At 40.5% G+C, this 16,386-nt stretch overlaps 1 protein-coding gene across 3 annotated transcripts in view; it reads left to right on the forward strand.

Moving 5' to 3' along the window:
* The first annotated feature begins 360 nt into the window (after window positions 1–360).
* The window catches only part of SLC39A12 (solute carrier family 39 member 12), a 63,236-nt gene continuing 47,210 nt past the window's right edge, over window positions 361–16,386 (forward strand). For 2 of the 3 annotated variants that reach the window (XM_053654757.1, XM_053654758.1), the window contains exons 1-3: window positions 361–701; window positions 8,410–8,691; window positions 14,602–14,809. In XM_053654757.1, the coding sequence (XP_053510732.1) occupies window positions 441–701; window positions 8,410–8,691; window positions 14,602–14,809 (751 nt within the window). In that variant the 5' untranslated portion in view covers window positions 361–440. The remainder of the gene's footprint in view (window positions 702–8,409; window positions 8,692–14,601; window positions 14,810–16,386) is intronic. The other variant, XM_053654759.1, reaches the window with a different exon arrangement.

The following is a 16,386-nucleotide window of genomic DNA, read 5'->3' on the forward strand; positions in this document are numbered from 1 at the left end:
GGGACCAAAAAGCACCAAGAGTTTTACTTAACAAGGAGATAAAATGAGGATGTTTCCTGTTCCAACTCCCACGACTCATACCCCCAGCATGATGGACAGAGAAACATATTCTCCTTAATTTTTGACTCCATGGTTAGTTCAGAGAGGCAATGTAAGAACATTCTTGGCTTTCCTGCAGTCTGAAAGTCTACAGCCTTGATAGTTTGGTGCCATTTGGGGTTATAAATGACCCACAGACTCCCTGTTGTTCAGAAACAGCTTGTCGCTGCAAATCAGCTTAGCCGCCCAATTAATGAATTCTTTCAAATATGTTGCAGGCACAATAATTAAAGTCTTTATTTTCCCCCTTCGCCACAGAAATTCCTCTGGTTACCATTTCACACTGACCATTAACCCACCTGCTCCATCAAAGACAGACTCAAGATAAAGGAAGAGGGGAAATGTACTTCTGGACCAGGCTTTCCATACTCTGCCTGCCATTGTTCCTTCTTCTCAGCCTTGTTTCCTCTACCGAGACAGAGAAATCTTCCACCCAGGACAGCAGTGGCACTTGGAGCCCTGGCCAGCTGACAGAAGTACTCCGAGTCCTCTCTACTGGCGACCACCCACCCCTGAACCACTCAAGAAGCCTCATCAAAATACTGTTAGAGAAAACTGGCTGCCCCCGGAGGACAAGTGGAATGCAAGGAGACTGCAATCTGGTTAGTGCCATAGAATGGGATCAGGTATCTGGGCGAGTTCAAATGGATTCTCTAGCCTTTTTCTTCTGTAAAGCACAGTAAGGTGAACCTTCCAGGACCCAAGTGCACAGAGCATAGTAACTCCCATAGCTGGGAGACAAAAAGTCATTCTGCGTTCTGCATGTAGCACTTAAAGACAGGAAGAATTTTCTTTTTTATTAAAATGACAGCCTTCCTACCACCCTTCTGCAGGTTGGGAGGTATTGACTTGTGAGTGTGAATTCAGTTTTCTCTTCTTTAGCAAACTTTACTGGTAGATCTTTACTGATTCACCAATCCCTTTTGTGAGTTTGCAGTCAACTTGCACATGATAGGTTAGATAGATGCTATTTCTGAGACATGAAAACAGTGATCAGATGTTTGTCTAATGTTGAATTTTAAGTGCTTTTCCCTGAATTATCAATGGCATTTTAAATATTTTACATGGTGGGCAACGAAGTGGATAATCATCTTCTCAAAAATAAGAAACCCAAGTTGGGAATGGAAGTGCCATAGGTGAAGCTAAAACGAGACCCAGGGCTCCCGTGTCCCAGCTCCCAGCCTTTCCCTGGCCTACCAGGCCACTCAGACCCTGGCTGTTCATCAGCGCCCCCCGGGCAGATTTCACAAGATGCCCCTGTGGGGGCTTCCTTTTCCAGAGACTGAGATTAAACTTGCCAAGGACAGAATTCTTAAACTTGCCTAGGACAGAGTTGTTAAAATTTCTTCATGCCACTTTAATGTAAAATCAGCATGAATGTGGAATCAGAATATCTGTGTTGGGGGGGTGGATGGCCTGGTTGGGAGGTTGACAGGAGCAGCACAAAAGGTGAGAATCCATGTCTTTAAATGTCCACAGACAGAAGCGCTTCACCATTCTTTTTCTGACTGACGAGATTTTTCAGAATGAACCCACAAATAAATAAATAAATAAATGAAGATGCAAAAAAAACAACCCCCACAAACCCTAATAAGAGAATCAAATAAGTTGCCCCCAAAATAAATTTTGGCAGACTTTCTCAATCCTGCTTGGTTCTAGGGGAAACATTTCTGGCCAAGTGTTTTTTTTCAAAGCAGAAGGGTCTTGCTCACAGAGACACCGTTTCTCTGTTCTGTGCAAATAATAAATAATAAATAATTCAATAATTGGTGCTGTTGCCAAGGGTTCCCACAGAAAACATGTGTTCCAGTGGGCAGCTCATCTGTGATGACATTAATTTATATATATAGCAACATAAGACTTCCCACTGGAAACAGCTAGGAGTCATATCTTATTAATGTCCTCTGAGAATTTGCTTCCAAGGAAATGTTCTCTAATGACAGACGTGCCTTATTAAGGCTGGTCGAATATTAGGTTAGCTTGGGGGAATGTAAACATGCAAAATTGTTCTCCATTTTTTGAGGGGAAGGAGGAGCTGTTTTGCACTTTTTGGTTTCTGTGACATTATGGAGAATTTGGTCAAGTCAGCTTCCATTTGAATTAGTTCTATTCCTAGGAAGTGAAACACTGTTTCTAATAGTTTTGCCCTCTTGCTGCTGCTATTTCTTTTTCTCTTTGGAAAAGACTGAGGTTAAAATAAAAAAAAGGAAAAAGACAAATCTCAGATTAACCTGCTCAGAGAACTAGAGTTCACCCGAATCACCATAAGCAAGGAGCCGGGGCACCTCCCCATGTCATCTGTAAACACTCAGAGAGAAACTGTCCTGTTGCTCCCACAATCACCCAATTCCCGGGCGCAAATCACAGGACTTCATTGTCACTGGATCTTTGTTTGCCTTTGTAAGGATTTTGTCCACTGAGAGGCAGCATGTGTATTAGAGATTTTGTGGTGAAAAGAGGACAAAAGGGTGAATTTATAGCCCCAAATATCTGAAAAAAGAGAAAGTGAGGATGGAAAAAAAGATTCCACATTTTATTTGGGGTCCAGATAAAAACTAGGGTCTCTTAAAAATCAGTCTGAAGCATTTGAGAGCACTGTGCATTTAAAAGTAAATTTATTCAAGCTGCAGCCTTTGAAAATGGGTAGTCTCGCCTGATGGGGGACTTTTCTTAGTGAGAAGGGTTAGAACGGAGTTTTGATGAGTTTAATGAGGGATTAAGTAACTAGAAAAGAATAAATTGCACTACAGTAATGATGAGAACCACTACCCTACGTGGGTTCCAGGTGTACTGGAGGGAAAAGAACCTGGCATGTCTGGAGTCCACCAGCAGTGTTCTGGCACCTTCTAGCTGTTAGGACTTGCACAACTTCAATTTCCTCCTTCATATGACCCAGGGGGAGATGCCTTCCTCAGGCTGCTTTCTGTGAGGACCACATGGCTATGCTCAAATGAGCTTGGACAGCTTGTCCCCTTGTATTTCCTGTACCTCATGGAAATGCCCAGTCCTTCTTTTCCAGGGACACTGTGGAGCAGCATTTGCAAAGTACCTGCCATGCTGCTGAGAAATAAGACATGCCTAAGTATCACCCCTGCTGGTCCCCTGCCCCCCCAAATCTCCAGGAGATTCTCATTCTCAGACTATTTCAAGGAAGAGAACCGCTGCTTTAAGGCTCTGCATCTAATTCACACCCCTCCCTCCCTTAGTCCTAACTGCCCAGCTAAAGTGCGAAAAGCATCAAACTTTATCTTGTTTATCTAACAAGTTTATGTTAACTCTTCTCAGTTAAGACTTCTTTTTGGCAGTCAGAAATGCCACTAAATCTAAAATAGACCCTCAAAAAGCTACTGCCTGCCATTAGCTGACATCCATCCTGATTTTTGTTTGGGAGGAACTTGGAATACAATTTCCCCTTTGTATTTTACAGTCAATTGTTAGTACCCCCCCCACCTTCCAAAAAAACCCAACACCTTATAAAAAAGCTAAGAATTTAAAAGAAGTCAGTGGGTTTACTCATGATCCCAAATCAAACTCTAAGTATATTTTGGTCTAAAATACTTAAAGTTTATCCTGCAGGTTTGACAACTGCTTTATTCATGTAGAAGAACAATTTCATGCAGCTTTTGTCCTTGAGGCTCTCACCAGGCAGACAGTGAATGGAGCTGAATTAGAGCTTGCGGAAAATTACCCAATAGCTGAGTGTCCATTTAGCCTAGTAAGGAGGGCGTCTCACATTTTAAGCAGTCTTTTCCCAAAGTTCATACAAAATTTAAAACGAATGCCCAGAATCTGTGCTTCCCTCCTCCACCTTAAACCTTATGCCTCCTCCTGACAAGATTAAAAGAGAAATCAATGGCTTATTCCTGAATGAGCCCACTCTTCTTAACAAAGACTCGGAGCTTTGGACAGATCTTGATGCTTACGAGGTGCCAGGGTTTGCAAAATTTTTACAAACATTCTTTCCCAAACTCAACTGAGCCTCTGCAAAAACTTCAGTTAAGACTGTGGTGATGAGCTGAAAATTCTCATCCCCTCACCACTGCCTCTCCATAGTGCTTTTTGTCACGTCCATGCTCAGAGGAGAATCACATTTTCATACTTCAGTCCCTCTGATGTGCCCTATAGACTTCTTTCCTCCAGCCACTAGCTTCTGAATTAGGGAAACTTGTCTAAGACTCAAATATCATAAAAGAGAACAAAGTTTTCAGCCCACAGTCATTTGATTCACAGTCAAGCTTCCTTTCAGTAGGCCTCAAAACATTTAAGCAAGGGGTAGGGAGCATCTGTTTATTCGAGATGACCAAAATCTCTCAGACAAAACGAGCTGCCTCCACAACTATTTAAAACTCTTCAAAGTCAGAAACCAATTTGTTTTCCAAGTTGCATGCTTTTTTACAAACCATTTCTGCAGAGAACATCTGCAGGGTTAGAGACCTTACACTATCCTCTGCTGCCCCGCGCCCTGTCCAACCATAGGAAGAGACAAAGCCAGAGTATTGAGGAGGATCTACAGATGGGCAGGGGTCTCAGGCACCTCAGATGGGATGAAGGGTGGGCACATACACTGCTGTGTGCTGTCAACTAAGCCCTGACCACACGTGCATGTTCTGGGGGCCTCGTGGAGGTCCTGTTCCTCTTGTTCTTGATGCCCTTCTTCCTACCTACCTGGCCCCATTGAACAACCTGAACTGCACTTGAAAGTCTATGAACGCAACCTCATTTGACCCTCTGGTTGTAGTATTTTTTTCTAGGCTAAGTGATTTTTTTTCTTTATACCACTGAAAGTAAATTACAACCACATTTATAGCATCATCTGTACCAATTTCAGGGCAGAACACAGTAGTACTGCCTGGTTTGCTATTCCTTAAAAAGTAAACATTTTTATTGTATTTTTATTACCATTTATGCCCCTTATACCTCCTTTTTCCCTGCAATCACCACACTGTGTCCATGTCCATTAGAAATGGACCTGCCATTTGACCCAGCAATCCCATTTGTGGTAATATATGCAAAGGAACCCAAAACACTAATTTGAAAGAACACAAGCACCCCCTGTTCATTGATGCAGGGGGTGCTTGTGCAGCCCAAGTGTCCATCGATAGATGAGTGAATAATACAACTACAGGACATTTACAGAATGGAATCCTACTCGGCCATAGAAAAGAAGAAAACTTTACCCTTTGTGACAGTATGGATGGACCTGGAAAACATGCTAAGTGAAATATGCCAGTCAGAGAAAGACAAATACCATATGATTTCACTCATATGTGGTGTCCAGTGAACAAACTAAACTAGGGAGAAAAATAGAGACCAATTCACAGATAGTGAGCAAGATGACAGCTATGGGGTGGGGGTGGGAGTGGGGTTAGGGGGTGGAGGGACTGGGCAAAAATGTAGCGTATTCTTATTAATAGATAGTAAGCCTTAACAATCCCCTAGCCTCTTCATTGATCAATTTTCTTCCCTCCAAACAGAAGAAATAAAATTACTGGTGAGGGGTTGCATGGCAACTCTGAACGTGGGTCCAATATCTTGTCTTCACCATGGCACAAAGCAATGGAATAACAGAATAAAATCTATCATTTGTAGAACAGGAATTAAGACTGGGAAAATGCTATTAGCTGTGTGGCTTTAGGCATGTTGCTTACCCTCTCTGAGGCTTAGTTTTTACAAGTACTGTGTGTATACCTCCCTCAGAAGGAAAACATAATTTATGCTTATTTCTGTGCAGAATTCTTGAATACTGCATATAAATGTACCTATTAACTAATTGTGCATTAAATAATTGGGTAATTGGTATTCTAAATACTTTACGTTATGCAGAAGTATTTGGTAGGTTTTTACATAGGTTGTGGACATTTTGTTTTTTTCATTTAAAATAATTTAATAAGGTTCCCATCATCCAAAAATCATTATCTGGTGCCTTTTCCAGAACCAATTAGATTTATAGACTAAGGAATGCCCAATACCTAAGAGCTTAGCACTGTCTTGGACACATGGCTTCCAATACATGGTAGCTAATACTACCAATAATTTGGCTTCAGAGAGTTATTAGGTAAAAAAATAATGGCTTTATTTTACCTGTTTCAACTGACTTACGTTCTTGGTTCCTGGTGTGATACCAGCCAACAGCAACCAGACCATGGACATTTCTAGAAAGCTACTTAGGGAACTGAAAGGCTTCTGTGGTTTCCGTGGTGAGGCTCAATATTCATCTTTAGAGTTGGTCTTGCTGGGAAGCCTGCCCTCTTTTTGAGTGCTTGTCCCTTGCAGTTCAGTTGGGAGAGATTGGAGTCTGTGTGGCTTGTGAAGTTGTGGTTAAAGCTTTGCATTAGAGATGGATGACTTGTGTCTTCATGACTCAGACACTCTGTATCAGATATTACCCAGGGAGATGCACAGCAGACATGGAATTAGTATCACTGAAACTGCCATGTCAGAGAATAGGTTAAAAGATGTAGCAATATAGTACTGTACTTATAGTGAGGAGGTTGGCAAAATGGACGAAGGTAGTTAATGGTACAAACTTGCAGTTATAAGATCAATCCTGGAGATGGAATGTACAACATGGTCACTGTAATTAATATTACCATATGGTGTATTTGAAAGTTGATAAGGGAGATCTTAAAAGTCTCATCACACACAAAAAATTTGACTGTGTAGTGATGTATGTTAACTAGATTTACCATGGTAATCATCTTGTGATATATATATGAAATCATTATATTGTATCTCTGAAACGAATACAATGTTACATGTTATACCTCAATTTAAAAAAGGTATAAGCTTTCCTATAGTGGGACAAATCCCTCTGTGCTCAGGACTTGTATCTCTCGGTGCCTTCAGTCTCAGACTGGTGCCCGGAACTAGGCTGCTTCTGGGATCTTGGGAGAATTCTCAGCAGCTCCCTGACTGTCTCTCAGGAATGGCAGCTCCCATCCTGCTTCCAGAGCTTCCCTCAACAACTCATGTCTACCTTTTCCTCAATGTTCCACCGCATTACCTCAAACTCCTTCTCTTGCCAAATTAGATAAGTGAGGTGTCTGTCCATAGGCCATGAAATGAATACAGCATCATGGAAACATTTTTAGCAATTCTCCTTGATAGGCTAAAAGGAGGCAGATGGCATCCGTGCACTCCATCTTCATACCCCATAGGTGCCATGCATTGTGCTAGATGCTAAGACTGAACTGTGTGCAAAGCAGACAAAATCCAGCCTAAATAGACTAGCTGCCATCAAGGGGAGAGGGAAAGAAACCCATAGACAATGTAATTTTAGACTCTAGTGAGTGCTATGAAGAAAATAAAAAATGGTGAGTACCAGATCTGCCATTAGCTGTGTGCAGCTCTTGGGCACTTGAAATGTGACACATGAACAGAGACATGATGGTCAGTATAGAATACACACCAGATTTCAAGGATTTGGCATGACAAAAAGAGTGTTAAATAGTTCACTGATAACTTTAAAAACTTTTATTATTAATACACATTGAAATGATTGTACACATAAAAGTTTCAATAAAATATATTGTTAAAATTAATTTCACCAGTTCCTTTTTACTATTTAAAATGTGGCTGCTAGAAAATGTAAAATGATGTGTGGGGCTCACATTTGTAGCTTGCATTCTATTTCTACTGCACAGCGCTGTGCTGGAGAATGTGGTGGATGGCAGTGGTGGCTTTCAACTTCGGATGGTGTGTGCTGGAGGCATCCATGAGGGGCTGGCACTTTAAACTGAGATAAGAGAAGTGAGGGGACCAAGAATACCTGAAAGATGATGGGAAGGAGCTTGGTGAAATTGGAAGAAAAATCACAGGGGCAGAAGGTGGTGAGAACGGTGGAGAGAAGCTAAGATGAGGTAGGGAAAGTAGGTTAGGCCGGCGAAACTGGTAGACAGAGAAACTGGTAAAGAACTTGGATTTCATTCAAAATACAATGGACCATTGCTCTCAAAGCCAAAGAGTCAGCTGGTTTTATTCAAAGTAGCAAATGGACAAGAGTGGTCCCTCTGTAGTTAGACATAGAGGGACCACTCTTAGGGAATAAGAACTTTCTTGGAGGGCATAATTGTTACATAAAAGTCCAACCATGACTTTCTTATTTGATTTGCAGCCCACGCTCAATCTGCTGAGCTACATCAGTCAGGGCCATGACTTTCCTATTTGAATCTGGCTATTGGGCCTGCCCAGTTTCCCTTCCTATTGATACAGTTATAAGCAGGGGAAATGGTGGTCATTAGTGCTCTAGGACTATTTGTTAAGCTTTGTTTGTGTTTCTGTCTTGGTGTTTTGCTTTTTGCTTCTGCCTAGTGCTTTGAACCAGATGCCCTGTTGCTAATAGCTGGAGGAGACCTCGAAGGTCAGCTCAGAGATGAAGTTGTCCAGAGAGTCTCTCTTCTCCTCCTCTATTACATCATTCACCAGGAGGAGATCTGTTCTTCAAAGTTCAACATGAGTAACAAGGAGTATAAATTTTACCTGCATAGCCTCCTCAGCCTCAGGCAGGATGAAGACTCCTATTTCCTCTCACAGAATGAGACAGAAGATATCTTGGCACTCACCAGACTGTACTTTGACACTTCCAGAAGCCAGGTAAGAAGGGCAAAATCAGTAACCAGCTCTGCTACAAAGACACAGTCTCAAAGCCTTTGTTTCATGAATTATTTATTCCTCAGACATTCAAGGACTTCTAAGAGAGGTAAGTATTTGTAGTTTTTAGATACGGATATTAAGTGACATAATTAAAAATAGAGTCTAAAATGGGAAATGTAGTGACTAATTATTTTAAAATGAGTTTGAGCCAGAAGCTGGGTGGGTGAGCAGGTGGGTGGGCAGGCCAGGTGACAAGCCAGCTGTCTTCTCCCAGGTCCCCCCTACCCCATCCCCCACACACACTGAGCATGCAAGTAAGTGTGACTTACAACTTTTGATCAGTCTCCAAGGACTGACCCATAGTGGTTTGGGTGCTGTGTCTATTTACCTGGCCTTCTCGCTAGACAAGGGGAAGGCAGAACCAGCTTGAGAGATGAATTTGTTAGGTTTTTTTCACCAGAGAAGCAGCTTGCAAAAAGATGATTCATGAGACAATACCTCTTTTGTGGCTTTTGATTCATGCCACATATGTTGAGGGGTCTCTTCAAGAGCTTTTCTTCTCTCACAATTCTCACGGTTAGGAAACAGGCCCTGCTCTCTTGCTGCCTTCGTTACTACCCCAGCAAAAGCTGGCCTTCCAATTACCTTCTTGCTTCCCCCTTTGCAGCATGAAGTTTCAGCAGATAAAGTAGGATCAGTTTCTCTGATCCTAAGAAAGCTTTTAAAAGCATAATTTCTGAGAGAACTAGCTGAGGAGCCAGCACCACACTTTGAAAAAGTGTGAGGAAACATTTTTTTCACTCGAAATATTCATCGACATCTGTTCTAGTTGATTAGAGCTGCTATACCAAAAAAATGCCATAAACTGGATGGTTATAAACAATAGAGGTTTATTTCTCACAGTTTTGGATGTTGGGAAGTTCAAGATCAAGGAGCTGGGCAGATTGAGTGGCTGGTGAGGACCTCTTTCTGGTTCATAGATGCCATCTTCACATTGTATGCTCATGTAATGGAAGGGGCAGGAAGCTCTCTGGGGTCCCTTTTATAAAGGCACTAATCCCATTCATAAGGGCTCCACCCTTATGACCTAATCCCCTCTCTCCTCTTATCATCGCCTTGGGGATTAGGATTTCAACATATGAGTTTTGGGGGGACACAAACTTTCAGACTCCAGCAACATGCCTAAGTGAATGATTTTTGCCCTCAATTCTGTCTTTCAGGAGCTCACAGGCATCAGTGTAATCATGCTGCAGCTTAATGGCCAGCAAATATGTCTCTAATTTGCTGTAAATGTTTCATTTCTCTTGTTATTGGCAGAACAAATGGAAAACTATTTTACTAAGGACTTCATGAGCATCACTTTAGTAACAGATTCCTGAATCTCAAAATTTGGCCATATATTTTTGTTTTTATTTCCAACTGAGAAAATAGGGTTTCTTTATATAATTCAGTATTTTTGCTTAACTCAGGAGGTGTTCCTACATATAATATCTTCACTGCAATATCTATATAATACATAATCAGTTCAGATTATCCACTAGGATTTTAGTTATCCTATCTGTTGCTATCTTTTGATGCAGATTAAATGGACAGGGAAATCCAGAGCTTAAAAAGCAGGTCATATGTGCATATTTAATGCAGATTTCTGATTGTCCAACACATACTGCATATGCTTGGGTTTCCAAGTGTCCAGGAGATTAGACATTCCTAGAGCAGGATAAAATAGTTCAATATACTATGTGTAGACCTACTTTATTCATCTATTCAGTCAAGAAGAATTGAACACTTATTGAGTCATAACTTTTGCTAGGCCTTAGACCAATTATTTCCTGGCATAAAGCACTATGGCAGTTACCATGAAGGGTTCTTTAGCTTATTCACCTGGGCTGGGATTCCTTTAGAAAGTCAGTTAATCCAGACTTTTACAGGAGGTGTGTTGGCACCTCATTGCAGGATTGCTGCTTTCTCCAACTAGGGGCTGTAGGATCACAGAAGATGCTGATAGACCAGGCCCACCACCACTAGCATTTCCAGGTCTTGGTCTGCACAGGACTCAATCTCTATAGGTCAAGCCACTAATAGCTGCTCCAGGTGGGTTTTAACCAGCTCACCAAAAGAAAGAACTTTATACCATTGTACTCTAATCCAGCCATCTTCCCCAGTAGCCCAGAGTGTAATCATCTCTCCATTTCTTCATTCTTTTTCGCCCAACTACTCTGTTTTATCTTCTTGACTCAATCTGTTAATGCTCATACCTGTCTCTGTTCTTTCCATGGTTTGCCATTTCCATAGTAATGAACAGGGATCTAACTGTGCAGTTCTCCACTGGCTCTGCGTCTTCTAGGAAGGACCTGCCTCATGGTCACATCCTAAGGACGTTAGGGCTGGAAACAGCGGTTGAATTCTTTCTCCTCAATGTCACTTCAAGACTGTTACTCTTTACGATGTTCGTGAGAAAACACACTTCGATGAGATTCATACTATCTGTTATTTCAGCTTGTTTTCATCCACGGAACGTCTCCTACTTCTTCAATTTTATCAAAAGTTTGGTTACTGACTCAGCCTTTCAGTCTGCTTGCCACCACAGCTATGAATATGCTCTTGCCAAGCTCAGCAATTACAAACTTAAGAAAAAAACCCAACTGGCACTTTTCACTCCTTGTCCTATATCACAAGAATGCAACACAGACACAATAATCTCTTGATTCCAATTTTGATGAACCTACTTTTTCCTTCTTGTTGCTGAGCTTCTCTCTTATTCTTTATTTCCACAGATTTTGTATCTTAATCTGTGTTCTGCTTCGTGCTCCCTCACTTCTGTCCTGTCTCCATAAAACAGTCTTTTATTCATTGATTTCTGTCATTTTGTACATCATATTTTCTTCTATTTCCATCAACCCATATCTCCTGGTTTTTCTTCTCATTTGTCTAGCAGTTCTGTATCAAGTTCTCTGGAGGATGCACTTGATCTGCCATCCTTTAAATCTTGTGTCCTCCATGGCCTCACCCTCTGATTTTCCTCTACTCACTGCTGCTCTGTCGGTGTGATATGCTCTCACAGCCTCATGCACAACCAAATACTGATTACTTTCAATTCTGCTGCAGGCCCAGATATTTCTTTTGAGCTATAAACTCATATATGCACCAACATGGCATAAATATCCATTTGGATATCTCCCTGGCATCTGAAACTTAATATTAAAATCTAAGACTTCTCTTTATTCTTGAATATCTACTTTCCTTGGTGTTGCTTATAAGTAGCTTTTGAAACAGTTTCTATTTTGGCTTATATAACACTGCACATACCTGGTTTTCTTTCTCTCTTCCTCTCTGTGACCCCCCATGTTCACCTGTGCAGGCTCTAGTTTCTCTGGGCAGTTCTCAAGCATTAGTGCTCCTAAAGGCCTTATCTCAGCCCCCTATCATTCCATATGCAGTCTCTTGGTTAGGGCGTCTATACACACTGATGACTCATGAGAGTGTATCTCCATTCCAGATGCTCCTCTGGATTACAGACCTATGTATTTTACATAGCATCTTTTTTTAAAAGGATATTGTACTTCATGCTTAACATATTCAAAATCAAGTTCACAAATTATCCTGGCCAGATCGAGACCTCTTGTATTGCTCCATAGGTTAGTGGACAGCATCGCCATCCAGCCAATTGCTCAACTAGAAATTTAGTTTTCTAAATTTCTTTCCCTTCTACGTCCAGTCCATGTCCAAGTCCTACTGCTGTTACCTCTTGAAGATCTCCTTAACCTGTTGACTTTTCTCCATTATTATCACTACTACCTTCTAATCTTCTACCTAGACCATTGTAATAGCCTTCTACCTGTATGATTAGTAATCACTGGGTCTCTTTCCAATCTTTTTATTTTCCACCGTGTGGCTAGAGTGGATTTATCAAAACACAAATCCAGTCATATAACCCCTAATTCTATCCCTTCCTCAGAATCACCCTTTGGCTTCTTGTTGATATCAGGATAAGGGGCAAATGCTGTTATCTGCCAACAGACCTTCAGCTTTCCCCATGTTCCCCTCACCCTATCTGCTCCAACTATTTCCCTCCTTCCAGACCTTCATATCTGCCATCCTCCCTTCTGCCTGGAAGCTTTGTCCACACTGTTCTTTTTGCCTGGAATATTCCTTCTTGTAGCTCCTTCAGATCTGACTGTGTATTACAATCTTAAAGAAGCCGTCTGTGATCTGCCTGACTGAATAGAATGGCTGTCTGTTTTTACCCTCATTGTACCATGTGCCTCCCTTCAAAGCTATTGCTATAGTTGTCATCTTATATTTGATTATAATATCATTTTATTAACGATAGTAAACCTTAAGCTCCAGGGTAGGAAATGCTTCTGGTTTTGGCCATCATTGCATTTCCAGTACCCAGAGAAGTAGCAGAGCTGTATTGGGTATTTAGGGAAATTTGGGGGGATAATGGATAGCATTACTGTTATATAGTTGTCAAACCCAAAAACATGAGTCATTTTTGACTTTGTAGTCCTTCACATTTTCCTCCATGCCTTCTAGTCTACCTTCTTAATATTCCTCAAACGCATGTACTTTATTCATCTCTGGCTCTACCATCTTAAAGAAATATCTGGGATTAATCAATAAGTTCTTAATCAGATTTCCTACCCTTAAATTCTACCCTGTCCATCTACTCACTAGTTTGCCATCAGAGTGATATTTCTATGAAATACCTTATTGTATAATTCTCTTGTTTATATAATTCCCCTGGAGTCTTCAGGGAATTTTTTTCATAGCACTAAATATAAGGCCATTCTCGATCTGCATCTTGCCAACCTACTCTCAGATGTATCCTAGACTGGTAACAACGTTAATAGCAGCTGTGATTAGTTGACTGTGTCCTGTGTGCGAGAGCTTGATTATGTGTTTTTACATGCCCTATCTCATCTAATCTTTATAATCTTTGTGTTGGGTGGCATTGTTCCTTTTAACAGATAATGAATAGGAAGGTTAGCAAAGATAATCATTTTGCCCAAGGTCACCCGAATAGAAATGGCAGAGATAATATTAAAGCTTTAGCTGTGTATCCCAAGCCCTATGCTATGGAACCTGATGATATGGAAGTCCCATCACCATTCTGGGTTTCAACCTATTTCTATACACAAGGAAGAGTATTCAAGAACATAGTCTGTAGAGTCAGATTTGAATGCACATTGGGACTCTGCCCTTTATCAGCCAGGAGATGTGTGAAAAGAGTGTCCGCTGCATATAGTTCTAGGAGAAGGAAAATACAACATGTGTGTTGTAATGGACCTAGCACAGTGTCTGGCATATAGTAGGCACTCAATATTCAAATAAATGAGTAGGGATACTATTGGGATCTAAGGCAGAATCCCAAACTTTCATATGTTCATAATTTAAATGAGGAAAATTGTTATATGGATGAAAATTTCCCATGTCATACATCCAATGGTAGTTCAAAGAACACAGGCACTATGCTAGCTTTGATTTGTGGCCAGCACACATCGTGCGTGAGACTAAAGGCAAGTGTGTATGGGAATGTGCTCTGTGATGATACGAGGCAGCAGAACCAGTGTGAAGGCAAGGTTGGGAATGTAGATTTGAAAGTCATCACTGCAGGCTGTACTCGAAGCTGGAGAGAAATAATCCACCAAATAAAAGGGTATAAGCATTTGAAGCAAGAGAACTCCTTGGAGAAAAACACATCTCTAAGGGATGTGGCAGATAAAACAAGCAAGTATTTTCCAAATAGAGGTATCTCAGAATAGAGAATGATGGTAGCCATATTCCCATAAACAGTTTAATCCTCTTTGATGAAGAACTATTCCTTGTTTGGGGGGAAATCCTGGAGATGTTTTAATCCCAATAACTTCAGAGGTTAAAATTTTCTTCTTACCCTGTGTCTGATTTTAGTGCATGGAAACAAAAATGCTTCAGAAAAAGTCTGGCATATTAAGCAGTGATGGCGCTGATGAAAATACGCTTCCTCAGTTGGCAGCAACAATCATTGCTTTGTCTCTTCAAGGTGTTTGTCTGGGGCAAAGAGACTTACCTGCCCCAGACTATTTCACGGAATACATTTTCAGTTCCTTGAATAGTACAAATACTCTTCACCTATCAGGTAAGGGTGGTTTTCATGAATTTAACTTCCAAGTCACACCTACAAAATAAATTGTGCCAAAGAGAAAGACTAGCACTTTTTGATGACTAAATTTGTTCAGGTGTGTTTTATAAACCATTTTCTCTTAGCATGTGGTAAGACAGCTCAGATGGCCTTTTTAAGCAACCATGCTATGATGGTAATTATGTGGTGCTGAAGCAAAAATATGGACTTGGCCCATTTCAGCAGTGATGCTGAAATTATGGGCATAGAGCCAAAGGGAGAGTTTTTAATGATCTGCCATAGGTACTAACTGAACATTTTCCTGTTTAGTACATAGTGCTGAGCCAAAGGGTTACAAAATATAGTGTAGAATGATGAAATAGTAGGCCAAATGGTCCAAGAGCCTTGGTAGCAATTTGCTTGTAACCAAAAAAGTAAGTCATTTGATTTTAAATAAAAGTAATATGAAATACCCATTTGGCCACATTCATGACTGCCAGCTTTTGAGGGGCTCCAGGATAAAATGGGATGCCAGAAATAGAATCAGAATATCTGTTTTGCACATTTCTTTGTTCTTGGCAAGACTTTGAACGTGAAATAATTTATTTTCCTAATCTGCATGTAAATGCCCGACTTTGCACACCAAGGGATCCTGGCATGTTGCATAATAGCTTGAGCTGCTAACAACACACTTCCTCTTAAGAAATCACAACATAAAGGGAGATATGAATTTACCAAGGGACCAAAAATCCCCTCATAGTCTGGTCATACTTCCCAACTCTGAAAGAAGGGATTCAGAACTGGTAGCCATACAATTCAGTGTTGATCTTTCTCCAGTCTTGTTTGCACAAAAAATTGAATGGCAGTTGTGTTTTTCTACAATTTATTTGTATTGTCTGTTAAGATGAAAGTTGAAATACAAATAAATCATGTTAGCTAGCTGGTATAACTAGGAAAGAAGCTAGGGAAAGAAAGACATCTTATGCTGAGAATAATTTTGATATGGAAACCAGGAGCTGAGAAATTTTAGCAATAGTTTTCATTTCTGGGGAAGGCATGCAGTGATTCCACTTTGCAAGTAACATAAAGATCTATGGCACTGGAAGGCTTTATCACTCTAAGAAATTGGGAGAAGCATCAGATCGCAAAACAGAATACAGTTAGAGAAAATCTGCGCTGTAAGTTCAAGACCAGTTGTTTGGATATTAATCATCATGAATCATTGTTAAAAAATCCAAATAATTTTTCATAAGAGATGTTCAGTATTACCCATTTGGGCAAAAATCAGCTATTTTTTCTAATTCCTTCACCTTTTTCACCCAAACCCCTAGCCCCTCTCCCATCTGGCAACTGTCAAAATGTTCTCAGGATCTACAAGTCTGTTTCTATTCTGCTTGTTTATTTCTTTTGTTTTTTAGATTTAATTATTGATATATATTGCCATGTTATTCATATTTTTATCTTTTTTTTCTTCTTCTTAAATAAGACCCTTTAACATTTCATGTAATACTGGTTTGGTGGTGATGAACTCCTTTAGTTTTTTTTTTTTTCTGTCTGGTAAGCTCTTTATATGTCCTTCATCTAAATGACAGCTG

The sequence above is a fragment of the Artibeus jamaicensis genome, unplaced genomic scaffold, assembly GCF_021234435.1.
Source record: "Artibeus jamaicensis isolate MK-2021 breed Jamaican fruit bat unplaced genomic scaffold, CSHL_Jam_final contig_867, whole genome shotgun sequence".
Classification (NCBI taxonomy): domain Eukaryota; kingdom Metazoa; phylum Chordata; class Mammalia; order Chiroptera; family Phyllostomidae; genus Artibeus; species Artibeus jamaicensis.